Source organism: Bos javanicus, chromosome 11 (assembly GCF_032452875.1).
Source record: "Bos javanicus breed banteng chromosome 11, ARS-OSU_banteng_1.0, whole genome shotgun sequence".
Taxonomy (NCBI): domain Eukaryota; kingdom Metazoa; phylum Chordata; class Mammalia; order Artiodactyla; family Bovidae; genus Bos; species Bos javanicus.
The window spans coordinates 12,520,057-12,545,484 of record NC_083878.1 but is presented as its reverse complement, the minus strand read 5'-3'; the positions used below and the strand labels follow the sequence as shown (position 1 = coordinate 12,545,484).

Genomic DNA, 25,428 nt, shown 5'->3' with positions numbered 1-25,428 from the left:
GAGGGTGAGTCTTCACGGTTTATTATGGAAGCCTATAAAAGAGCCACATTGAGTATTTCCAAAATCACAAAATGCACAACATTTTTTTAATATGCAACATGGAATATTATATACAGTGTGAAACCACACGACGGCAAAAACACTCACACGGCACCAGGTTCATATCAAAACAAAACACACAAGTGCTTTTTTTCAATATTAAAACAACTGTGATAAAAACATATTAATATTTTGAACCATGTTTACAATAGAGGAAACACTTCATATTTTACTAAATAACAAATATTTAACAGCAAAAACTTTATACTAAATATCTATTTTGAATTATAACAAAAATAGTACTTATAATAGTTTATAAAGACAGACACAAAATTATAACATTTATGAAAAAACAAGTTTTGTGTATAAAATTAGAGCGATCTGGGCAGAGTCAAGATGAGGCCCAGAACACAGATGCCAGCGCCCAACATTGAAAGTGCTTCAATCCGCAAGCCCATGGCGTGAAGAGCTCTGTGGGGTTCTGTCTCTTTAATGTCAAGTTACAATAGTAGGAATGGTAAGTGAGAACACGTCACCCATCTAATGCTACCGCTCTAAGACCTACGACAAGCACACAGACACGGATGGATGTAAAGAGGAGAGATGGATGAGCCTCGACATGGAAACCCTCCTGTCAGCCAGTCAAGAGCTTTCTTCAGTTCTATTCTTAACCCCTTTGAGACCCAGTGGGGTAAGTAATCCTTCTTCCCTCCCTCACAGGGATCCTCTGTCTTGCCTTCTCTGCCCCTCCCAGGCTGGTGGCCGAAAGTGAAGGCCACTGAAGCTTCCCACAGCCCTCCAGCTCTCTGCTCCTTGCCAGGGCCAGGCCTGGCGGGCTTCCTGGTGAATCTGCACTTACTGCAATCAAAAAGCAGTCAAAAAACAATTGGTTTGGGATAAGATGGGTCAACATAGAGGAGCAAGGACCTTCCAGAGACTGGGCTTTGTGTAGGGGATAAATTTTGGTGCACCATGCAGCTGTTTCGCAAGCTTTGATGAGTCCTTAACACGTTTTTTTGTGGGGTATTTTTTGCCTGTTTTTCAGAATGGGGTGGGGGGAAATTGATAATATTACTATTTTTTTAATGTCAAGTTTTGTCAATAATGTCTGTGCTGCACTGGCTTTTTAAATGATGGAAAGGTAGGAACCGAATGAAATACTTGAGAATGGGTGTCACAGACCAGTCCGTGGGCACAAACCATTCCCGTAAAGCCCAGCACAAGGTAGGTGTGAGCGGGGGCAGGAGTGGAGGTCTGCCACCTGCCCACTGAACGCCTCTGGGAAGCCACTGAGTCACTGCTGCGGAGAGCCAAGCGGGGGCACTGGTGCCCCGCATTATTCTTCTGTGTGTTTTTTATTTTCTCCTAAAGAGGATTCATTGCTTTTATAACATCAAAAGCCAACAGAGAAACATGAAAATCAAAGAAAAGTTTGGAAACAGACAAAATCACTGAGAGACTCACCAGAGGCCCAAAACCATCCCAGGAGGCATCCCTAATTGCCAACACTCAAAATGCCAGTGGCAGGAGCTATTCCTCCCCCATCCCCTGACCGCTCATTTTCCACCAAATCACTTGACAAGTCGCACGTACCCTCCTCCTCGGCTCTCGCTGCAGCGCTCCCCACAGCCACCTCAAGCCACCACGGCCGAGGGAGGGCTGCCTTCTGCTCTCACCTCCCCGGGCTTCCGTCTGGTCCCCACACCCCTGAGCTGGGCTAAGCAGACAGTGGCATAGAGGCGGGAAGGGACTTCAGGGACGCCTTCCAAGGCCAAAGGGAAGGGTCAAGGGAGGGATGACGGAGGCCCTGGCTCCCCGTCAGAAGAACCCGTATCCTTCTCCGTACTCACCAGCCAGAGTGGGGGCACCGCGGTGGGCAGTGACCACGTGGGAGCCGGCAGCAGCCCCCAGGGCCCCTGTGCTAGAGGTTTCCGCCAGAGCAGGCGGGGAGGCAGTGCGCCATCTCCCCATCTCCCCTGGGGACAAAAGCAGACCCACTGGATCTCACCTCGGGGGTGAGGCTCCGAGGTCTGGTGCCTGGGGGGCTGCTCGACCCTTGGCCAGTGGGGGCAGGGGCTGGGGGTTGGCCACTTGCAGAAGTCCTGCCTGGGACAGCTGGGATGGAAGCCAGGGGATGGCAGAATGCTTGTTCCAGTCCCAGTAACACCAAGAGTCGGTTATATCAGTGAATAAATATGGGGGGTGGGGTACGGGGGTCAGCCCATGGGCAGAGGGCCTTGGGCGTGGGTGTACAGGGAGCAGGGTGGGCTCTGAGCCGCCTGGTGGAAAGGTGGGGGTGTCAGTGCGCGTGCCCAGGGCCACCAGGGAGGATGCTGGGAGGACAGGGCCTGGGGCTCCTCTGCCCCAAGGTCAGAAGAGAGAAAAAGTAGCAGCAACAGGTAATTTCAAACGTCCCAGATGGCAAGGGGTGGGCCTCCAGGCTGGTGACAACCCATCCCCGCTCTGCCAAGGGTGACTGGCATTCTATTACCCACAGTGCTGTTCCCCGCGGGCACGGGTGGCCACGCCGGGAGGGGCACTCGCCTGTCTGAGCCGGGGCAGCGGGGGCGGGTGCTGAAGAGAGGGCCACAGGGGGAACCTCTTTTTCTCCCTCCCCATGGCAATCACCTGACCTCAAACTAAGAGTCCAAAAGAAAAGGGAGGGGAGAGACCAGGTCAGAACATCACAAGCAAAGGCTGCAGCACAGCCGACGGTTAACACTGTGACGGGCATGCGGGGCCCCGGGGGGCCGGGCCCTTTCCCGGGGGAATAAGCTGTTGGGAACCAGAGAGACTGGAGAGAGGCAGGGGTCGGGGGAGGGCCCCACCCCGGAGGCTGGCCCCCTTTTGACTTGGGGCAGGTTTGCAGGTAGGGGAACAGGGGAGGGCAAGGCCTGGGGGCCTCCCCCTTCCCCGGGCTCCAGCCCCACCCGCACACAGGTTTATACCCTTCCAGCGCTCCCACCCCGAGGCCTGGAGCCTTAGACCGTGGCGCTCAGCATGGCCTCGGTCTCTGGCAGGATCTTGTTCTGGTTAGAGTCCAGGCCGAAGAACTTGACGCTGAGGCCGTCCACGGGGTGCAGGACGGGGACTAAGGTGATGCGGGGGAAGGTCCGGGTGGCCAGCTCGAAGCGGCTGGTGCTGGCCAGCTCCACTGCCAGCACCTTCAGGAACAGCTTGGCCAGGTGCTTGCCTAGGCAGGTCCGGACACCGCCGCCGAAAGGGAGGTAATGGAAGCGGCCGTCCTTGTCCTCACTCCGCGCCTGGCCGAAGCGGTCGGGGTCGAAGACGTTCACATCCTTGAACACGGGCGCCGTGTCGTGTGTGTCCCGGATGCTGTACATGACGCTCCAGCCTTTGGGGATCTGAAAACCCTGGAGGCAAGGTAGGGGAAGGGATGGGAGGGGGTGGTGAGAACCAAAGGGGGTTTCAGAGGACCCAGGACCTTCTGCCTGCCAGTCTCCACCCAGATGTTCCCACTGTGGTCCCAGGGGCCTGGCCAGGCTCTCCTTTGGGCATGTCAGTCCACCTATTTATAGATGTCTCAGGCAGCTTCACAGGACACCCAGGGGGGCTGCATCTGACCCAGTATTTGGGGCAAAGACCCTCCCACCAGCCTGAAAGGTCCCTGAAAGTCAGCATCATCTCCCCACGAGACTGAGACTGAGGTACCCCACGGGGAACTGGTCTTTCCCGTCGGCCCGCCCCACAGCCCATGGGAGTCTCACGTCGAGCTCGAAGGTCTGCAGTACGGTGCGGTACCCGCCGGAGACCGGAGTGAACAGGCGCATGACCTCCTTGATGACGCAGTCCAGATAGTGCAGCCCACTGAGCGTGTCGAGGCGCAGCGTGCCCTCGCAGGGGCAGCCGCCACTGTGCAGGAGGCCCTTGGCCCGCAGCTCCTCCCGCAGCTTCTCCAGCACGGCTGGGTGCTTCAGCAGCTGCATGATAAGCGAGGTGCTGGCGCTGGCAGTGGTGGCGTAGGCAGCAAAGATGAGCTCCAGGGTCCCATCCTGCAGCAGCGGGGAGGAGGAGCTGCTTGCAACCTGGGTTTAGCCTGGCGGCAGCCCCTCTTCACCCATATCCCCCCGACCCTGGGGCCATCTATCTGAGCCCTGGTGCTTCCTCTGAGCCTCACATTGCTGGGGCGTGTCAGCCACGGCGGACATAGGTCCAGTCCCCTGGCTGGGCAGAGGCACTAGCTTAAAAGTCCCCTGGGGCACAGCTGCTTCCCACTGACTGCTGGATTCCAGGGCTGGCCATCGGCCCTCATCAGTGCAAATGAGCAAATCCCAGGGAGCAGGCACTGTTTGGGCCAGTAGAGTGTGCTGCAGGGTCTCCAGCTGGGCCTCCACACTGGCAGCCCCAGCTCTTCCTCCCTCCTCAGGAGACGGAGGGAGGTGGCAGGTGGTCAGGAGAGCTGAGGGGCTAAGGAGGCAGGAGGACCTGGGATGGGACCTGCAGTGAGAAGGCTGAGGCGAGGTGGCCCCTTGAGGACTTAGAGCCCCTCCAGGGCCCTCTGGGGAGCAATGGTGCCCCATGAAAAGGTCTCCCCAAACCGTCTCATTCCAAGCCCTGCATTTTACAAATGCGGACGCTGCGCCCAGAGACCGGAGTGAACGAGTATGTCCCTTACTTGCCATGGCACTATCTACAAGTCACAAAACTTCTTATGAAATGGGGAAGTCTTTTGAGCTCCTTTCTGGCTCATCAGAGATTTATAAACAACCAAAAAAAGGGGAAGCAGGGACAGGGATGGAGCAGTCGGCAGTTCAGTGTCCACGGGCACCTGGGAAGCATGTGGGCAGCAGAGTCTAAGTGAGGATGAACATCCGCCTCAAGAAAGGGTAGGCAGGAAGCCTTTCTTGGAGCCCAGAGAGGACAGTCCCGGGGCTGGCAGCCCAGCTGGATTTGGCCAGTGCTAGGCAGGCTGTGACTCCAACTTGAAAAGGTTGCTCCTCCCCAAGGGCTGAGGCCGCCCTCCAGCACGTGGCTTCTGCTGGGCCTCATTTCCCTAGGTGAGCTCCTAAGGCTACTGCGACCATGAAAGGCACTGCAATAGTGAATACTGGTCGGGGAGGGTTGTGGGTGAGGAGCAGATGAGGGGATTGACAATGCCCCTGACACCACATCTGTTCGGGATTTCTAGGATCCAATTTCCAGCATCTTTACCAAAATGGTAGAGGGAATTGTGGTGAGAGGGAGAGCCTGGGGCCCAGCTGCTGTGGGGACCAGTTCATCATCAGGACTCTGTGCACAGCCAGTCATGGGGACGGAAGGGACGGCCCCACCCCTATGGGTGCACATGCAGTCCCAGGGTAGAGTTCCGGCACTTGCGCTGCCTGGGCCGGGGGTCAGGGGGCCCCACCTTCAGCTCCTGCATGGTCATCTCCTTCCCGTGCTCCTTGCTGCTCTCGATGAGGATGTCCAGAGCATCCGAGTAGTCCTTGCCCTGCGTGCATTGCAGCTTCTCCCGGATTGCCTTTTCCAGGCCCTTCTGTAGGGTCTGTCTTGCCTGAATGCCCTGAGGCAGGGAGGAGGCCATCGGGTTACCCAAGGGGAAGGGCAGGGTCACCAAGGGCCTCCTCCCAAGGTCTGGCAAGGTGTGGTAGGGAATCCTCTGAGAATTTCCCATCTAAGCAGCAGAGAGCCCAGGTGAAGGGTCCACTGTGCCCTCCCACTGAAACCCCTCTCTGCCAATGTGACCAGTGACCAGCTTAGCGGTCAGTTGCCCCTCCCCGAGGGGAGCTCACGGATGCCCATCTCTTCTCTTCCCAGGCCCTGGGTGCTCACCCGCCGGTAGCCACTAAAGGGCAAGTCGACGGGCAGAGAGAAGACGTTCTCCACAAACTGCTGGTAGACCTCGAAGAGGTGTCCCAGGTCCTCCTCGGGGATGCTGAAGCCCAGCAGCACTCGGATGGCCATACGGAAGGTGAGCTTCTGAGCCTCCTGGTACACGTTGATGGCCTCAGGGTGGCTACTCCAGGCACGCAGCGTGTCCTGGATCACCAGCTGGATCTTGGGCAGGTAGCTCTCTAGGGCCTCGTGGCTGAAGATCTTAGAGAAGACCTGCAGAGGAGTGAACTGGTCAGACGGACTCAGCCCTGCCCAGCCGAAGCGCAGTCCCCATGACCTCGATTAGGGAAACTCCAGGTCCTTGCCCTGACTAGCCTCAGGCCTTCCTGTCTCCAGTCACAGTCCCTCTGCTGGCTCCTCCGCTCTGAGCCCCCCTCCCACTGCTCATGTCTTGAAGGGAAGGCAGGGGAAGGACGGAATTAAAACAGTTCACAGAGTTGGGACATTCAACATCACTCACAGGGTGACCTGAGCTGTCCTTTCTTACTGAAGCCCCAGAAAAGCATGTGCTCCAAACAATGGCAAAGCCCGGAGACCCGGCAGTCCAGCTGCCAACAGGTCTGCAAGGCCATGTGGCCATACCAGCACGAGCGGCAAAAAAGAGGGGGCTGGGCAGGGCTGGAGGGAGGCTGCCCCTCCGCCGCAGGGGCCATTCCTGAGTGCCTCGGCCACGGCACAGATGTGCCCAGCAGGAAGAGAACACAGGTGAGTGGACTGGACGAGGAAGAGGTGGAAAGCAGGAGGTGGCTCTTTTATTCCACTGATGGGAGAACAAGAGAGTCTAAGGCTAGACTGCAAGCAGAACTTCCTGAGACCCAAGGCTGCGCTCACTCCCTGCGAAACACCTATTGGGTGGAGATCCTAGGGAGTCTGTTACTGTGCCATCCAGAAGTCTTCACTGTGACCGGGTCTGGAGGCATGGGAATGGAGGTCAGGCTTTTCACCTCAAAAGATCAGAAAGCCAAACAGAAGGTCTTTTAATTCCCTGCATCTTCCCAGTTCATTTTAAGTAGCCAGTGAGTCTCTGCTTCCACTTCCCTTGCTTTCTGTCCTCGCAATTCCTGAGCAAAGAAGTCCTTAGCCCCCCTGCCCCTCCTCACCCAGATGCCCCTGTGCACAGTTTCACGTTGCTGCCCAAGGTGTAGAGGAGAGGGTGAGATGTGAGTTTATTTACTGGTGGCCTGTGGGTCTCACTGGCAACCAACAACCTCTAGCCCCAATCCCTGGAAACAGAAAGAAGGGGTGCCCCCACCAATGCCAAGGGAAAGGTCATCAGGAAAGGCAGAGAGGGGAGGGGCAGAGCAGAGGAAGGAGACAAATATCCCTCTAGCCACCCCCAATCAGCCCCACGCAAACCACACACACGCGCCCGCCCTCCCCTCCTGCCCCCAAACACAACCACCGCACAAACTGTAAATGTGAGAATTTCCCCTGCAGTCAGCTCAAGAAGGAAAAGGTAACATTTTCCTGGCCCCGGCCCTGCATGGCTAATGGGAGGGCTGGTTTGCAGAAATAACAGGGCTGGCCCTTCAGTGGCCCAGCCAGACGCTCACAATAGCACTTTCATTCCGAAATTCCCGGTGGGCAGAGGGAGGGAGGGGGGAGGGAGGCCGGTGAGGGGCAGAAAAACCAGCACTGTTTGGGGCTGCTCCTGCTACTAAGGGACAGCTGAAATGTAGCAGGATGAGGGGAGGTGGCAGGGGCAGCCCAGGCCTGGCCAGGTCACTCACACCTTGCTCAGCTGTGGGGGCCCGGGGCATTTCCAGGGCCACCTCCCTCCAGCGTGCTCTCTGCCTCAGCACCCCCCCGCCTCCAACCCTGGTGTTCTTAGGATTCCAGGTTCCACTCCTGGTCCAAGAGTTTTATGGGTAGGAGCAGGGCACTGCCCCAGAACCCAGCACCAGCTGACTAGGGGCCCTTATAAAATAGCAAACAGCCCACAGAAAGTGGTCCATGGGAGCCGAGCAGGCTCATGAGGGACACAGGATGATAATTCTGTGGCTGCCAGGCCTCTGTGGGGAGGCTGGAGGTAGGGCAGGCAGGGACAGTGGGGGCATCATGCCTGGCCAGAGCCAGCCGGTCCAGAGCAGAGTCAAGGGCACTACCTTGAAGAAAACGGAGCAGTGGCTGGTCAGGGCCCCCAGCACACAGAAGACCTGGCCACAAAAGTGGGCATGTGGAGGGGGAGGGGGAAGCAAGCAGAGGTCCACACTGACAAGGATCAGCCAAAGTCAAAGCCATCGAGGCTCCTAAGATGCAGTGGTGGTGGTGGTTTAGTCGCTAAATCATGTCCGACTCTTGCGATCCCGTGGACTGTGGCCTGACAGGCTCCTCTGTCCATGCAGTGGGTGGTAGAAAAAGGCAGGCCTGGCACCCGGAAACCTGAGTTTTAATCCCAGATCATTCACCAGCTCACTGTAGGATCATGCCCAAATCACCTCCCGGCCTCACAGTTTCCTCATCTGTAAACTGGTGAGGCTGAACCAGGTGACCTCTGAGGTTCCTTTCAATGTACAAATCACATAAACACCAATATCCACGTGTCCCTAAGTAGACACTATCCCTTCAAAGCCCAGAATCTGGTATAATCACATGGTATAATTGCCTGCTGGGCCCCTACTCACACACTCTGTATGGGCTACAGTGGCTCAGGAGGAGTCACTCCAGGGCTATGAAACAGGGAGCTCTGAGGGACCCCACTGCACCCCAAGGAGTGGCCAGGCAGGACCCAGGGACAAGCCCTGCCCTGTCCCAAAGGTTACATTCCCTGCGCCCTCTAGCGATGGCTGGCTGAATTGCTCCTACTCAAGCCTTGGGAGCCAGGGACAACAGGAGGGACCCAAGGGGACCTGGGACTGAGCAGAACGATTCCAGAGCAGGGGGTCCACACCTGACGTCCAAGTGGGAAGGGGCCCTGAGCAAGGCCAGAAGCTGAAATGACCCCAGGATGCCTGAATCTGCAGGCTCGTTGAGGTGGGGCTTCTGAAAGAACGGCAGCCCCAACCAGGGCCCTTATCTTGACCCATCCAGGAGTCTAACTGGATGCTCTGGGATCCCTTTCCTCCTGGCAGTCCCATGATTCTCCTTAGAGGGCCCCTGAGGGGGAAAAACTACCCAAACGAGAAGCTAAGCAAAGGCAGGTTGCGGGCACTCCAAGCTCAAGGGGCTTTGCTCCGTGGTCATGAAGACCACGCTCTTGCCTCCTGCTCAGCCGTTCCACAGGCATCGGGGCCTCCCAGGCGCCGGGAAACTCCAGGGCCTCATCCCTGGGACCGTGCCCAGGGTTAACAACGCGGGCGCTTCCCAAAGCTGGGGCAGCCCAGAAACCACCGCCCACCACAAAGCCCAGGAGGAGGCGGAGGTGCTGGCCAGGGCAGAGGAAGGCCGGGGCTCATGGGGGCGGGCAGGGTCAGCACTCGGGCACTGGGGAAGGCGCCGGCGGAGCAGCTCTGGGTGAGGAGGGGAAGGGTGTCCCGTGGCCCCAGAGCCCATGGCCTGACCGCAGTCGCAGCGGGAGCCAGGACTGCTTTGTTTCCCTCTGGGGCTTCCCTGGGAATTCCCACAAGTGAGCCAAGAATGCTGGACAAAGGTCACTGGGAACCAGCCCGGCTCCAAAGAGCCCGGCAGAGAGAGCAGCAGGTAGGGAACGCCCCATGGGGTTGGTGCTGGGAGGGCAGGGCGCGGGAGACCTGGGAACTTCAGGCACAGACGCCAGAGCAGGATGGGCTCCGGCCTTGAAGGATGACATGCTTGGAAACCCTCCCCCTACCTCTACTGGCTTTCCCAGCAATGCAGTTGGCTCAAGACCCCTCATCCCTGGTTCTTCCTCTCCCTGGAATAAAAGTGGATTCCACAGTGGGGGCTGGGGTAACCACCAGGGGGCTTGTCAAGGCTCAAATTCCCTGTGATTGTTTCTGCAAATGTCTCCCTCACACCCCGAGGCCCCCCTCCCCACATCTCACCCTGGTAGGGGAGTAGATCCCCAGGCCCCCAGAGCCCTCTGCTGACCCACTCAGCCAGATAACTGCCCCTTCACAACTGGATGGATGCAGAGAAAGATGGGCAGCCTCAGAAGCTGGAAGAGCCGGAGAGGGAACCCACTCCCCGGGCCAGTGACTCAGACTGGGAGGAATGGAAGCGGCTGCCCGGGAGGGTGGGGGCCCGGGCAGGCCACCCCGCCAAGCCACCGGAGCCGCAGCCTGCGGAGTGGAAAGAATAACAGAGGGCGGGTAGCCGCCGAGGCAGCTGTCCGCACAGCACAGGGGTGACGCCAAGGTGTGTACTTTATACTCAAGGAAGGGGGAGGACAGGAGAGGACGTCACCCCTTGGCTGCCTGGCATTTCCACTGGACCTCCACTTCACCTTGGCTGCCTCCTGAGTCAGGCCCCACTCAGACCCTCTGATGGGGAGGTGCTGGCCAGACACCCACCTCCCCCGCCCTGCCCAGCCTGTGCATGCCCTTCTGGGTCCTCAGCACCTGTGGGAACAGTTTCTGTCCCCGGTTTGAGTCCAGCTCTGACCGTCTCCCCTAACTCTTCCACACACAACAAAAGCACCCAGTGCGTGAAGGGAGGGCAGCACTTGGTACATCCCTGCTGGGCCATAGACTCTGAGAAGGTCTTCTCAGACCCTTCTATCTCTCCTCCAGCCAGAGACAAACCCCCTTGGAAAGCTGAGGCCCAAAGCAGGAAGAGCCTCCCAAGGTCACAGTCCCAGGCATGACTGGCCACACTCACCAGGGTCCCTGAATACCCAGCCTCCCACCACTCCAAACCCACTGAGCCAGCCTCTACCAGTCCTGGGGACTCCAATGTATCTATGAGCCTGAAGGGGACACTCCTCAAGGGCCCAAGTTTATTCTAAGGGTAAGGCCAGCTGTTTTTGGCTACTCTGGTTTACTCTCAAACCTTGTCAGCCCCTGGGGCACACCCCCAACCTCTGCCCTTCAGCCTGGGGCACCTGGAACAGATACAGCAACCGGCATAGAGGGCTCAGGGCCGGAGCAGACCCCGGCCAAGCCTCCCTGCTGCCGGCCAAGGCCACAACTGCCTCCCAAGGCTGGGAGAGTGAGCACATACCTCAGCATCACAGTCTTGGATCCATCCCTCCCTGGGAGGAGGATGCAGGAGGGAGAGGGAAGGGAGAGGACAGCCCCCACACCACTTGCCTCTGCCCGACACAAGGGTACACAGAGGGAGGAGACCACTCCCAGGCGCCCTGGCAGCCAGCCGTGGGCACCCTCCCCCGCTGACCTTCAGAGACATCCGCTCCTGTCAACCGCCCCCTCAGAAGCCCCTGATGCTACAGTAACTTTTGGTGAAGGACCTCCGCTGGCCAAACAAAGGCTCTGAGCCTATGCCGGAGGTGGGGGAGGCGGGGCAGCTCCCAGGAGCAGGGCTGCCTGGCCATTCACTGCTTTCCCATTCAACCCAGGTAGGAGCTTCTGCCCTGAGCCAACCCTGATGGACATGACTTTGGAGTCAGAGGCTGTGCACTGGTTCAAAGAACACCTGGAGCCGGTCTCAGCTGGCCTCCCTCAGGATCCTGCAACCGTGGCCCTCTTGGCTCTGCCTCCTGCTGAAGCACCTCCTGGTCTCTCTATCCTGACACAAATCCCAGCATACACAGGATTTCTGAGAGAAGTGCAATGAGCCTGAGCTTGAGCTCCATCCCCACCCAGGGGGCCGAAAGGCTAAGTCTGTGAGGAGCCCTAGGTGGGCGGGCAGAGTTTCTTAATTCCTACCCCCAAAACCTGAGAAGCTGTTCGCCTATCTCAGTCATGGCCACAGAAGTCCCTGAGCCAGGGGTCAGAGTAGGAGGGGCAAGAAGATCACTCCTAGGGTCTCTCCAGTCTAGAGTTCCAAAGCTAAGTTCATCCCTGAGATGCACTATGATGCAGAGAACTCCAAGTTCTCCGGCAGAATCTCAGGGCCACTGCCTGAGATGCCCTGAAGATGCTGGCTCTTCGGTGTAAAGCAGCCAGGCCCCAGCTCCAAAGAAAAAGAGGAAATGTCTGATCCTGTGTGTGGGCTTCGGCACTGGATGTTTCCAGGATGACGCACAACAATCCCCTGTCCCCCTCCTCTGTGTCTCTGGTAACCCTCCCCTGATCTTCTCTACTTCTCTCCACGCACTCTTCCAGGGCAACCCAGCCTCTCTGCACACATAGACAGATGTGGTCCCTCCCCTCAAAATCAGAGACTCCCCAGGCCCCAGGGAGGGGAGGCGTAACAGAGGATGGGGACGGAATCTGAGGTGGTGGCTGTGACGACATTGGCCTGGAGTCCTGAGAGGATTCTGTTAGACTGGGCGAAGTGTTCTCCCTGGCAGCCCTACCCTTCTGGGCCCTAGACCACCAGGGCAGCCTGGACAAACACCTGGACTTCAGCGATGACTGTGAGGAACCCCTTCCCAGCACATCTGGTCAGACCTCCCAGAGATGGGGTGGGGTACCTGCCCCAGTGGAAATTGTGACGCTCCTAGTTCCCCACCAGCAGGGCCTCACTACACCTGGGCCGCACTGCCTGCGAGTACATGCTACCCTCGGCAGGGTCCCTGCTTGCAGTGCGGGCTGGATAAGGCAGCAGGAGTGCCACAGGGCAGCCCCAACCCTGGCCAAATTGGGTCTACCAGGCACTGGGTCCAGCAAACAGGCCATTCTCTCCAGGACCCATATGTGTGCTCCTGAGTATTCTCTTCTCATCCCTCCAGCTAGATTCCACTTTTCAAGGGCAAGGACCTTGCCTTTATGTTTGTATACCTACCTTCTGTGTTTGTTTCTAGCCCAAGCCCTGCTATTTAACTCAGTAAACTTAAGCTGACAGAACACCAATTAATGATCTGGGGGAGAAGGACTTTTTCATCTGTCTTTTTAACATAAGACACACACATGCCACATAACAAGACCACCACCTGTACACAGAGAGGGTCCCCAAGTCTCAGTCAGGATGAGCTGGTCTTTGGCTGCTCCCGACCCCCAAGGAGCTAGAGGGCAAGGGTGCCAGGCAGAGGGACACTATCCATGCCTCCTCTGTGATCCAGCTTTCTGGCCTCTCAGGTCCCACCACCTAACCCTGTCCCTCAGGCTTCCTTCCCTGAGTATTCCTCCAGCAGCATTCTTTGTGTTCCCCCTCCCCCACCCTCCCGGCCCTCCTTCCAAACGGACCACAGAAAGCCAAACCCTCGGGGGCTTTCCAAGAGGGCCCTGCCCCACCTGAAGGCCTACAGCCAAGTCAAGCAGAGGGTGAATGCAATTGCAAGGCAAGAGCCTCCCCGCAAACCTTCCACATCCCCAGGGTCTCACACTCAGGTCCTGACCAAGCTTTCTTCCTCCCAGCACCGCCCCCACCCCCACCTCCATCTCCACCCTCAGCTTCTGGAAGCCCCGGGTGGGCAGGGCTGAGTAGGCTCTCCTCGATGGCTTAGAAAGGCTCTTCCCAGAGATGCCAGTGTTGCAAGCCCTGCCCTGTCTTTTCCTCTTTCCCGACCTGTTTCCCGACCTCTGGGAGTTGGTGATGGACAGGGAAGCCTGGACTGCTGCATGCAGTCCATGGGGTCGCAAAGAGTCGGACATGACTGAGCGACTGAACTGAACTGAACTGAACTGACCTGTTTCAAGTCCCTCAACCTCTCTAAGCCTCAGGGTCCTCTTCTGTGGGCGGAGGACAAAAATGGCTTTCTAAGCCACATTCTTTGGAGCTGGGTTTCTGAGTCTCGGGCTCTCTCCTAACTCTTTAAAATAAACTTTTGGTGGAGTAACACCAAAAGAAAAAAAGAAGTGTTTGGCAGCCCCCTCCCCGCCACTCCCGAGAACTCTCCCCATCTGCCCCCGGGCTCTGTTAGCTGCTTCCGGCTCCAGTGAAGCAGCTGGAGAGACTACTTCAGAAGCCCCTTTCCCAGCCCCTGAAATGCGTGCTTTTCAGGGGCGGGGTGGGGGTGGGTATGTGCAGACCAGTCCCCTCTGATTTTTCCTCCTTTTGTCTGTTACGAAGAACTACTCTTCGCGGGCCGTTCGGAAGACATCGAATTCTATGGGATGAATTCCTCCGTTCACACACAGACTTCCGGCGGAGGGGACTGCCCACCGTGGCCGTCTCCTGTCTCCCGGGCTCTGCCACTCTTCCCAGAAATCACACGCTGCTTCTCCCTTTCCTCTAGGTTTCAAACCTGGTGAGTCCCCTGACCCAGTGGAAAAAATGAAGGGAGGGGAGGTCGTGCAGCGCCGCCTTCCCCTGTCGCGGCCGCTTTAAGCCGGCGGGCCGGCGCCCCGCCCGCCGGCGGCTCAGCTTTCGGGTTACTGCAGTTCAAACAGCACGTGCCGCCCGCGCTCGGAGCCGCGGCGGCGGCGCAGCCCTGGGAGGGGGCGGGGGAGGCTTGCTCCGTGCGCGCTGGCTCGCCTCCTCCTCGCCTCTTCCAGGCGCTCGGGAAATCCACAGGATAAACACCCACTTTCTCTTCCTCTTTATGGGAGGGGGGTAGGTGCGCTTTGATCCCCCGCCGCCTCCTCGGCTGTTATCCCACCCCTCGTACTTCCCCCTCGGCCAGATCCGAGCGCGGTGGCCCAAATTTCACCTCGCCCCTCCCAGGCAAGGCCCAGCAACCTCTGTCACAAGGTGCCCCCAGCCGCCTGCGCCTGCTTGCGGTGCCCTTAAAGCAACCTGCAGCAGGGGAGGCTACGTGTGATTTTAGAATGAGCCGTTTCTAGTCCTCGGGATTCCAAGGGGCGATAAGGAGGAGCGCTGGCCACCGTCCGCCCTCTCTTTTTGTCCAGGTTTGTGGAGCACGGCGAGGACAGGCTTTGGACGCCCCTATCGCCGCATGTTCAAGTTGTCCAAACCAACTCCCAATGACCCTCCCTTTGGGCCTGGTAGCGCGCACGGTGCGGTGGGCCAGCAAAAGGGCAGACCCGGAGGAGGCCTGTGCAGGCCCTGGATCTGGGGTCGCAGCTGTATAGGCAGGGAGCTTCGGGATTCTCCCGCATGGTGTGCGAATACGGGTGCGGATTCTGGTGGGGACGTCACCGGGGCCCCAAGAACTCCTTACTCCGAGGGGGTGCACGCGAGAAGAGGATCAGAGCACGGTTGCGGAGCTCTTACCTTGCGCTTGTTCCGGTGGATATCGCCGATGGAGTTGGACACCGTGTTCGGGCCCAGCAGCATGCGTGTGCTACGTGGCCACTCGGTGCTCACGAGGTGGTGCTCGCCCATGAGGATCTTGCGTACATTCTCTGCGCCCGTCACACGGATTAGCGGCCGCCCGAGCAAGTGCGTCTTGAACACGTTGCCATACTTCTCCCTCCGCGACGACTGGAAGCCAGAACCCTACAGGGGCCACGCAAGAACTTTCTCAGGGCCCACAGCGCTAGATGGGACGTCCAGGAGGCCCAGCCTCGAGGGCCCGCGGGGGAGGGGCGGAGGACCCCCACCTCGGGCACCAGTTCCCTGCCCTCCCCTATCCCACTCACACACATACGCACGCACGCACGTAGGTTTTATTTTTCATAGCATGCACGAGAACTGGGAAGTGGGGCCTAGAGGATAATAAATAATGCAAGGGGGCGAGAGGCCCAGGGCACCCCGCGGGAGGCTTTTTAGTAATGACTTGCGGGAGGGAAAAGGTATCACGGACCGGACCGCGAGACCCTAAACTAGAGCCTCCGCCTCCCCCCTCCCTCGCCTCGCGCTCGGGAGACTCTCGGAATAAATATTTCCAGGCTCGCGGCCACGGGCTGGCGAGACCCCGCGGGGTGGCCGCAGGCCAAAGATTATTTATAGCGGCGAGCGGTCGGTGCCCCGAGGCAATCACTACAGATGGGGGTTGGGGTTTCCTCCGTTCGCGGGTGTGGGCCTCGAAGGGACCCGGCGGCCCTCTGAGAGCTCCGCAGGGTAGAGTCACGGGCCCGGAGCCGCGATTTTCGAATGCAATTTGCCCCGAAATAACTGAGCAGGACTTTCGTCGCCGCCTTGGAGTTTGGAACTGGAGCGCAGAGGAAGGCGCTTCCCGCGGGGCGGGGCGGGGCGGGGCTGGGCGGCCGTCACAGGTAACCGGATCCCCGGCGGCGGCGCGAGCCGAGCAGAGCCAGGCCCCGGCCCGAGCCGGGCGCTCGGAGGAGCTGGCGGTGCTGGCCCCGCGAGGGTACCGGAAACCGAGGGGACCTCCGAGGGGCGGGGGCAGGGGCGTCCCGCTCACCTTTGACGTCGTTGCTCGCCACCCAACCCCGCATTAACCCTTCTCCAGCCGCGGCTACAACCCGGTGAAGGGGGAGGGGCGCCACCTGTCAGGCTGTCCCGCCCGCCCGCCAGCAGACGTGCAGATGCGGGCTCCAGACCTGCGGGGTCATGCATCCCCCGAAGGGACCCTCGGCTTCCTCTTTTCCCCGGTTGGTCCCCCTCCTCACTTTCCTTTCTTCGGCGGAAAAGTATTCGCCAGTTAGATGTGTACACACCCCAGCCCCGCCGAAAAGTGACTCTGCAGAACCCGGAGCCCTAATCACTTTTCCACATGTGCCTCCGGCCCGGGCGCGCGACAGGGAGCGAGCCCGGAGCGCCCGCGCCTCCAGGTTGGCGGGTGGGGGAGAACTCCCGCCACTCTGCGGCACTTCTAGGCGGCGTCTACCCCTTTAAGAGAAATCAAGGCGAGGGTGGAGGTGCGACCAAAGGGGGTTGAGGAGCGGGGCTCCTTCACCCTGCCCGAGGTACCGGTCTCTCTCACTCCGTCTGACTCTCCTTCGCTCCTCTCCTGCGTTTCCTCTGTTTTTCTTTTCTTTCGACACAAAAGTTGGGTTGTGAATTTTCCGAGGTCGCCGCCGCCTTTCTCCCGCCGCACCACCCCCCCGCCTCTGATCTGCCTAACTATAATTAAAGTGCGTTTTTTGTGGTATTAATAAAGGGTTATTTGTCCGCCGTTTCCACGGTCTTCACAAAGAGGACTTTCATAGGGGCGGCCGCTCGGGCCGCGAGTCCAATTTATACAAAAATGTTGTATTTTTAGCCCTGGGCTCTGTTTAGATGGCGCACGGTGGAAACGGAGAGCCCTTGGAGGTCCCCCAGTAAAATCTGATAAATGACTCCGAAAAAATAAAGCTGGGATTCAGAGGGTTCCCATTAACCCCTTCACTGCTCCTCTACACGCATCTCTCATTACCCGCCAGCCGGGAGGGTCAAGGGGCCCCCGGGGGCGGACGGATGGGGAGGCGTAGGCCTGCTTCCCCCTCCCCATCTTACATGCGAGTTGGACGCGGAGCCCCAGAGGCCCTTGTGGGATTCGGAGAAAAGGCCAGGGGGACGTTGGTGGCCGGGGGAGGGGGGGTAAAGAAAGGGGGGGCCAGACCGCGAATTCGGCAGATTGGCTATAACAAGGCAGGGGCCGACGCCCCTGTGAATTATTTTATTTCCTAAATTCTCGGCCAAAAGCCTAGACCACCGCTGCAGTTAACCCTTTAAGTGTGTTGGCACAGGAGAGGCTCTGGGGATTTCTTCACAGCGGTGGGGGCGGGGTATGTAGGTCTCACTGGTTGATATGAACCCCACCTTGCTGCACGAACCCCAAAGAGATGAGTTTGATTCGGGACTTGGGAAGACCACTGGGGAGAGGAAGCTCGCGTACCCCTCCCGCCCCAGCTCTGCTGTCAATTGGCTCCGGGCGGGGCGGGGCTGCGCTGGGTGTCTGTGTGTGCACGCGCGGATTGCACGCGTCTGTTAATTTCAAGCCAAGCTTTCGCACTTCTAAACCCACAGGTCTCTGCCTTCACCTCCCGCCTCAGCTTTCCTGGGCCTGGACTGTCTGTTTCAGTACAGCCATCCTTCTAATTCTCATCAGCATCTGCCAGACAAACCCGCGTGCACACGCGCACGCAACACACCTCCCGCGGTTAACCCAGAGGACCCCCATCCCAAAGAAAAACCTGCTGTTTAACACATTGCAAAAGCGGTTGTCTAGCTCTTGAGGAGGTTAATTCCAGATTAATTTCCCCATTACCTACCTGGGTCTGGTCCCCGACAGGCCCACCCCCATTATCGCCGTCAGTGTGGTTGTGCGGCGTCTAACAACAAACACAAACGCTCTCTATGGATCTCACACACCTCTCCCAAGTTCCTCTCCCCTGCTAAACTGTCCCCACCCAGTAAGTAAATAGACCCTTTTCTCCGAAAGTCGAGAAACCTCGGGTCTCAGGCTTCTCATTTTCCTTGGGTTACCTCCTTCTTCCCCCACCACAAAACACACACACTTTCTCGAACCGTGGACCAGGGCAGTAGTACCTGGCTTGGCCAGTACGGGACGCGGCGGGAACAGAGCCCGGGTCTTAAAGCGGCAATCCCGGCTGCCACTGGCCCACTCTTTCTTTGCCTGACTCCGTTTTCGGGTCCCAGGTACACCGACAAAGACAGGGAAGTCGACAGCGACTGGGACGGGAACGCTAAGGAAAGGCGAAAGCGGCTAAGACGGGACGCCCCCTCCGACTCGCGCGGCTCGGGAAGCCCCCGGGACGCTAGACGCACCCCTGCTGAGTCGCTCGCGGCTGGAAAAAGTCGGTCTTGGGATCCAGGGACCTCTCTTACCACCCCCTTGAACCTGCGCACCCGGCGCCAGCGGGCTCAGAACCACGCCACAGGCGGGCCGGGGAAGCCCGGGCGGCTCAAGCGGAGAGGAGGGAAGGGGCGGGGCGGGGACTGGTGCCTTCAGGCTCCCGGCGCCCCCTGGCCGGCCCTCGGCTCCATCCGCCCGGTGCTCGCCGTTAGTGGAACCTGGAGAGCAACGGAGTGAGTGCGCCCTTACCTGTAGCAGCCAGTGGCCGGTCTCTCCGATGAGCGGGAAGCCCATGGAGCCCTTAGGGATGGGCAGCTTGCAGCTCTTGTCGCGGGTGGCAGCCCAGCGCAGCTGCCACAGCTGCTGCGACACGGCCAGCAGCAGCGTCACCGACACCAGGCACGCGGCGAGGGTGGCCAGCGCCGACACCAGCTCCAAGCCTTCAAAGAGCATGTTGGCGGCCGCTCGGGGGATTGGCTGTGCGGGCCTCGGCGGGGGAGGGGAGGGCCAGACGAGAAGGGACGCGAGCGGCGGGGGAGGGGAGGCTTCGGCCGGGGGTCCTGGCACCTCCAGCCGAAACAGAGAAGGAGCAAGGGGCCGAGGGAAGGGAAGTGGAGGTTGTGAGGGGAGAGCAGAGGGGGGCGGGAAATCGCCTAAAAGAAGAGAGAGAGGAGACACGAGGCGACTCGGAGTGTAACTTTGTTTGTTTGTTTGTTTGTTTGTTCCCTTATAGCGGGCTTAGGGGTTGCTCGAGGGGTGGCGAGACGAAGTCGTGAATCAAGCTGGTGGGTTGGCTCTCCCCGCAACCATCACACTCGGAAAACTTGGGGAAAACTTTGTCCAGCGGGAGTCTCTCTCGTAAGCCCCTTCCCCTGTTTGGGAAAAAAAGAAGAAGGGGGACAGAGAACTAGCGGAGAGAAAGTGCGATGGATTTGTCAAAAGTTTTCCCCTCAAATTCCTAGGTTTAAAAAAAAAAAAGGAAAAAATCCTGAATCCCCAAATTCCAACGAACCCAGAAACTTTGGGTGCAAGGGGGAAGGCTCCCCGGCTGAGGCGAGTGGAGAGGCCGAGCTCAGCGCCTCTGGGCTGCCCGGGGCGGCGCGCCGGAGCCCCGGAGCCGCCGCTGCACCCCCGAGGAGGGCGCGGCAGGCGAGGCGGCGAGGCGGACGCGGGTGCGGAGCCGGCGGCCCGCGGCCCGGACGGGACGCAGCCGGCGACAGAGCCCCGGGCGGGCGCTGGGGCGGCGGCGGCGGCGGCGGGCGGGAGGGGTGAGGCGGGGTGGGGTTGGGGGAGGAGGTGAAAACCCGAGCTGGGCTATTGTATCAATTAAGAAAAGGCAGTCCGTCCCGGGACGCGGTCTCTCGGCTCTGGAGTTGCTGCTGGGGAAAGAAAGGGGGGAAAAAGAAAGGAAGGCAAAAGGAATGAAAGAGGGGGAAAAGCCGGAGGCAGGATTTCAGGGCTGATGGTTTTAAAAGCTTCCCTCAATGTGAATTTGTGCCTCTGAGAGCCAGGCGATGCGTGTGTTTATATAGAGGCGGGAGGCTGCGCCGTGGGCGCTCCGCCAGGGCCCCCCCCTCCCACCCCCACCCCCCAACCCTCCCTACCACCCCCCCGCCGCGCTCTCGAAGCCGGAGGCGTGGTGAGAGGCCGGCGGCCGGAGCGTGTGAGCGCCCGCCGGCCTCCTGCCCCGCCCCGGCCGCCCGCAGCCCGCCGCCCGCCGCGGACCCACTTGTAGCCGCCGCAGGATCAAACTCAGTTCACCTCTTGCCTCCTCTTCCTTCTCGCCGGCGTCTCGCTGAGCCCGGCACCTACAGACGGACGAGATGAGACACACACACAGACACACACACACGCGCGCGCGCGCACACACACACACACACACACACACACACACACACACGGTGAGCGCTCGCATGGTGCCCGCTTGGCTGCTAGGCTATTTCCCTCCCTCTTTCCCCCCTCCCGGGCCCCCGGCCCCCTTCTCGCCCCCCAGGCAGTCCCGCGTGGGCTGTCGCCCCAGCAGCTGAGGTCTCGGGCGGACCGCTTCTCGACTGAGGGGCGCCAAAAGCCCCTGAACCTGTGCTTAGGATCTCCAGCTCCTATCCCGCGGGACCCCGCCGGCTCCCGTCTCCCGGAACCCCTCAGTCCTCTCAACTGTCACTCCCAATTCCTTCTAGCGGGGAGTCCCCATCTTGGATCCCGACATCCTCAGACCTTGGAGGCCAAGGTCCCTTCCCCCCGCTTCTATACGTCTCTTACCCTACAGGACCCGATGTACCCCTCTCCCCGTCCGCGTCCCGGGCAGCTGACGCTGCAGCCTTCCCCTCGGACACCTCGAGACTCTCTCATTTTGTAGTCCCCTCCGCCCTCTCCTCGCCCCGCAGCGTCAGAGGAACCCCGATGCTGGTGAATGTCCCGCGAAGAGGACCAATGCGGCGGCCCCGGCACCCGGCGGCGGGAGGAGTAGGATACAAACATTCATTGATAAATTAATATTAATAAATAAACATGCCAGGTGAGAGCGGCCACCTTCTCCCAGCCGGCCGCTGAGGGCCCAACGCGCGCGCCTGTGCGAGGTGTGCGTGTGGCCCGGGGCCGCGTCTGTGCGCGCGCGTGTGTCCCGGGTCGGCCCGACGTCTGTGGAGCTGCGTGGCGTGTCTGCGCGTTTGTGTGTTCTCTCTGGTGCTGAATGTGTGTCTGTGCATCGTGCATCCGTCTGTCATCTGGTCTCTCCTCCTGCTGTCTGTGATACATGGAGCTGTGCGTGCCAACCCCGACACGGTCTAGCCCGCGCCTGGCTCGCCCTCTCCCGCGCGTCCTGTTCCCCCGGCCCCCTTTCTCCGTCGTTCACTCTGGCATTCCCAGAGCAGAAGACCTAACCTTCGGTTAGGATGATGTGTGTGTAAGTGAAACTCGACTCCCCTTTTAACACGTCCCCTGCACCGAATACGGGTTCTCTTTTAGAGTTCACCGGAAGAGAATGTATGTGAGTGTCTAAGGGGCGAGCATCTGTGCTGTTCCTCCCTGTGCGAGCGCTTCCGAGGTTGATGTGGCGGGCGGAGGTTTAAAAGCTCGGTCTCTTGCTTCTAGCGCTGGGTCATCTCAATTCTCTCTCTGCCCTGGAACCCCACCTGGTGGACAGTCGTAGCACTACAGATCCAGGGGGAAGCGATTCCGGCTCCCCCTTTCCTGACTCCATTCGCAGGGGAAGGTTGGCTCTAAAGGGCCTGCTTGTAGGCTCCTAAGTGGCTCCACTCCTGCCTCGGTGCCCTCAGATTGCCACGTCAAGCAGCTTTGGACCCAGACACACGGAGTCCTCGTTGGGACCGTTGCGACCCCAGAAGTAGAGAGCCGGGGCACATCTTCACAACAGGGAGGACAACTCTGGACTGGGAACACAGGAGCTGTGAGACCGAAACCACAGTGTTCCCCATGCGGGGAGGGGATTCGGGTGAGGACTGGAGGGGGGTGGATTATTGAGGCCCTGCTGTTTTGAAGAGCCCTAAGGATCTAGCCTGACCCCTAGACACAGCACTCCCAGAAGGCGGCAGAATGGGCAGTCACCCTGGAACCCATCTCCAGAAACATCAACCTCTGAAAGGAGGGAAACATGGCCTTATAGAGACGCAAACAGATGCATAGGCAAATAGTGCACATACAGAGAGGCACAGACACATACCCTTAGAGATCATTGTCAACAAATTCACACAACACCTGCCTCCAACCTCAAGAGACCATAGGAGGTGTCTGCTCTGCAGAGATCACAGCCTCAGAAGTCTCCAGGAACCTACTGTCTTCCCCTACCCCTCTCCTGCTTCACCGTTGGCTTTGGAGCACTTCCATCCTCTCCTCCTGTTCTGGTGGGAGTTGGGAGGGGCCCCGGGGGAGTCATTCTGAGTCTTTATTGTCCAGCCACCAAGTGGGGTCCTGGGGAATGCCCATAGGGACAGCATGGCTACATAGCAATAGTCCCTGGATGTCCTAATTGGAACCATCTCTCTATTCAAATCACAGAGTACTTAAGAGAAAAGAAAGAAAAGAAAAGCCATGGTATTGTAATTATCTATGTTGCCAGAGGTGCTAGGGAGAGTAGGAATCCTGGGGCCGTGGGGCAGCCTCAGAAAGAGTGGGACTAGGACAGAGAAAGGTCGGCAATCATCTTCAACAGATTCCAACTGAGGACATGCCTTCATCCGCTTCACATGTTCCTCTGACCCTGGCCCTAGAACAAGCCCTGATCCAGACCTCAGTCTGACCCAAAACCCTGACCTAAAACAGATCCCCAAGCTTAATCCCAGCTTGACCCTTTATCCTGGTCATGGAGTCATAGGTCAGGACCCTGTCCCTGACCCCAGACTGAACCCCAATCCTCTCAAGCATCATCCGACCCTGCATTTGGCGAGAGGAGTGTGGCTGGACCATTGTGGACTCCCCAACAATGGGACGCAGCTCAGCCCGGAGGCTCTGGGAGTGAGACCCGGCTGTAGGATAGAATATTTCCCTCCCACCCCACCCCACTTACAACCCTTTTCCATGGGGTTTCAACTATTGCCTGAAGTGCTCTGAAGCCTGGGTTCACAGCTTGCCTCCCACGTCTCTGTGGCCTTCTGGGCACCTTGAAATCAGAACAGACTGGGGGATCAATCATGCCAGTTCAAGTGGAGCTTTGCCTGGATGAACTTTGCAATGCTTGGCACAGGGGCTGAAAGAACACAGAGGGCAGACATCAGACACTCTTGGACTATGTAGTCAGTCGGGCAAGGCACAGGCTCTGCGCCCGCCTCCCAGGCTCAGGAAACACCCATCTATGGGGCAAGTCAGCTCCTCACAGAGGCACAGGGCTCCCCAGGAGTATCCCAGCCTTTCTGTGCCCAAAGAAATAACGACATTGCACTTTCCAAATCCTTTCCATGTGTGCAGCCCTGTAGGGCCAACATCTCTTCCACAGCTACTATTTATTTCATCTCCACTCAGCCCTGTGAGAAAACACTATTTTTAGATATTAGATTTACATATAACTTTTTGTACTGAAGACAAAGCTTAGCCCCAGAGAGGCCCTCCCCATCTCCATTGTATTCTCCTTGCCCCTCTCCCCGCGTCAAGCACACAGCCCCTGAGACGGAGATCCTGTCCCACATAGCAGCTGCCCCTTTGTTTAACATCCATGCTTCTGACCATTAAAGCTGACAACGGAGGGAGTTGTTAGTTTTACACCTAATTTTGCATAGTTTTGGCCCTGAATTTTTAAAATTGATGCTGATTTATTGCAGTAATTTCTTTCCCCTAAAACTACCTCTGCTTCCTCCAACTGGAGCCAAATGGAAAGAGGCAAAAAAAAAAAAAAAGCCCATGATAAAAGGTGGCCAGTGTCCATAGTGGAGACCAGGAGGCTGTGGGTAGGAAGCAGGGCTACTGTTCAGAGGTCAAAGAGAGGCTGCAGGGCTTTGCTGGCCTCCCGTTGGGTCCACGGTAGTCTATCCTGAGAAATAAAGCTGCCCTCTCCTGCCTTGCTGGCACCAAGGCACCCTTGGAAGTCAGCTCTTTTCTCCTCCTCATCCTCCCCAGGGCTTCAGGCTGGTCCCCATTCCATTCTGAGGCCTCTCTGTAGATGCATGGCAGAAGCAGGCCTCCTTGCCTGAAAAACCTCGAGTCCCGAGGGGAAGTGACATTCTGTTTCTGAGGGGTGAAGAAGAGAGGTTGCCTTGGGCCGCCAGGCCCTACTCAGTCATGCTCTTCCATTGCTTTCTAGAACTGGAGCAGAAGGTGCCACCCCAGCACATTAGCAGCACCCCTTTGGCCCTGGGCCCCAGCTGTGGCCCCGGACATTCATCCCAAGGACAGCTAACCCTTCTCCTCTCCACGTCCTCCCTCTGGATCGGGCATCGCTAGGCCGGCCATGCCTCTCGGGCGCCCAGTCTTCAAGGACAGCGTAGAGGGCAGTCCCAGGCTGTGCTGGTGATTCTGCGAGGGGCTGTGTCCCTTGCTGGCCGGGCCGGGTGGGGCTGCAGACATAACCCAGCTCGATTTGGAAATCGCCAGAGTGCCGTGGATGCTGCCTTCCTAGAGCCCCCAGGGGCTAAGCTCCCCTTCACTCCCCACCCCTCCACCCCCCAAGTTAGGCTCTGAACTGTTTAGAACATTTATGGGCCCCTTCAAAACCACTACCTGCCAGAGTCCCAGCCAGGCCCCCCACCTCTTTGGAGCCACCATCCTGCTGCCTGTGGTGCTTCCGAAGCAGAGCTAGATTCTGGATTCTAATTATTTATTTCCTAAAGGTTTCCTCTTCTTCCTTGTCCCTCAGTGTGACTTGCTCCCACATTACCCCCAGTACCCTCTCATCATTAGCTCTTTAGACTCTTTTGTTTTTGTTTTATTTTATCGATAACCCCCCAAGTGTCTCTACCTGGCAGGGGCCAGATGCAGACACAGCCTGGCACCTCGCTGCCAGCTGCTCTGAGACCCATGGCTGGGGGAGGGAACCCCTCACCCACCCCCTTGCAGCGCTGGGAAGCAGGCAGGCAGCCCTTAGGAGCGAACTTTGCTGCTTCCTCCTTTGCCTGAATGTGGAACAAGCCTCACCCCATACCTCATCTCAGAAATCGCAGCTTCGGACACTTGCCTCAGAAGGAATTTTTTCAGAGAAATGGAAATATCCCCATCTTCCTCTGTCAAAGCCCCCACAGCCAGTCCCCTTCCTCCTACCCCATACCCAACCCAAACCAAAGCAACCAAAAAAGGGACTTGCCGATGGAAGGAGCGAGGTAGGGATGAGGAATGCAGCTGGCAGTGTCCAAGTCGGCACTGCCTGGAAAAGAGTAGCCTGCCCGGTGGCGATGGGACACCGGCCGGAGTGCCCCAAGCTGGCTGTGGCTGGCAGGGACAGTGCTGCAGCGATGGCGTTCCCTCAGGCCCTGGGAGCCAAGAGCCCTTTATAGCCTGAAACCTGCCCTGGCACCGCCCACTGGGCGGTTGCAACCAGGGGAGTCGCTAGGAGCTGGAAGGGCATG

The 25,428-nt window shown here is 58.6% G+C and overlaps 2 protein-coding genes across 6 annotated transcripts in view; both read right to left on the bottom strand.

Annotated features, from left to right (window-relative positions):
• Nucleotides 1-25,327, bottom strand: LOC133256837 (cytochrome P450 26B1). 5 transcript variants are annotated; one of them, XM_061431940.1, is made up of 8 exons: nt 22,944-25,327; nt 20,151-20,229; nt 18,671-19,293; nt 14,992-15,216; nt 5,833-6,108; nt 5,408-5,563; nt 3,768-4,052; nt 1-3,413 (listed from the first exon to the last, which is right to left on the bottom strand). In XM_061431940.1, the coding sequence occupies exons 3-8, from the start codon at nt 18,872-18,874 to the stop codon at nt 3,021-3,023; spliced, it is 1,539 nt and encodes a 512-aa protein (XP_061287924.1). In that variant the 5' UTR covers nt 18,875-19,293; nt 20,151-20,229; nt 22,944-25,327; the 3' UTR covers nt 1-3,020. The 5 variants fall into 5 exon arrangements, with proteins under 5 accessions (XP_061287924.1, XP_061287927.1, XP_061287926.1 ...); XM_061431943.1 differs by lacking the exon at nt 22,944-25,327 and adding an exon at nt 20,681-22,919; XM_061431942.1 differs by lacking the exon at nt 22,944-25,327 and having other exon boundaries at nt 20,151-20,373.
• The window catches only part of EXOC6B (exocyst complex component 6B), a 765,919-nt gene continuing 740,491 nt past the window's right edge, over nt 1-25,428 (bottom strand). The window contains exon 22 of the transcript XR_009739314.1: nt 1-1,801. The gene's annotated coding sequence lies outside the window, so the exon portion shown is untranslated. The remainder of the gene's footprint in view (nt 1,802-25,428) is intronic.

What these genes read in the sequence shown, in the direction of transcription:
- LOC133256837 (XM_061431940.1), bottom strand. Translation starts at nt 18,874, where the DNA reads ATGCTCTTTGAAGGCTTGGAGCTGGTGTCGGCGCTGGCCACCCTCGCC. An exon ending in CCGGCCACTGGCTGCTACAG is followed by an intron (nt 15,217 to 18,670) that starts GTAAGGGCGCAC and finishes TGGCCCCTGTAG; the next exon opens with GGTTCTGGCTTCCAGTCGTC. An exon ending in CCTTTAGTGGCTACCGGCGG is followed by an intron (nt 5,564 to 5,832) that starts GTGAGCACCCAG and finishes TCCCTGCCTCAG; the next exon opens with GGCATTCAGGCAAGACAGAC.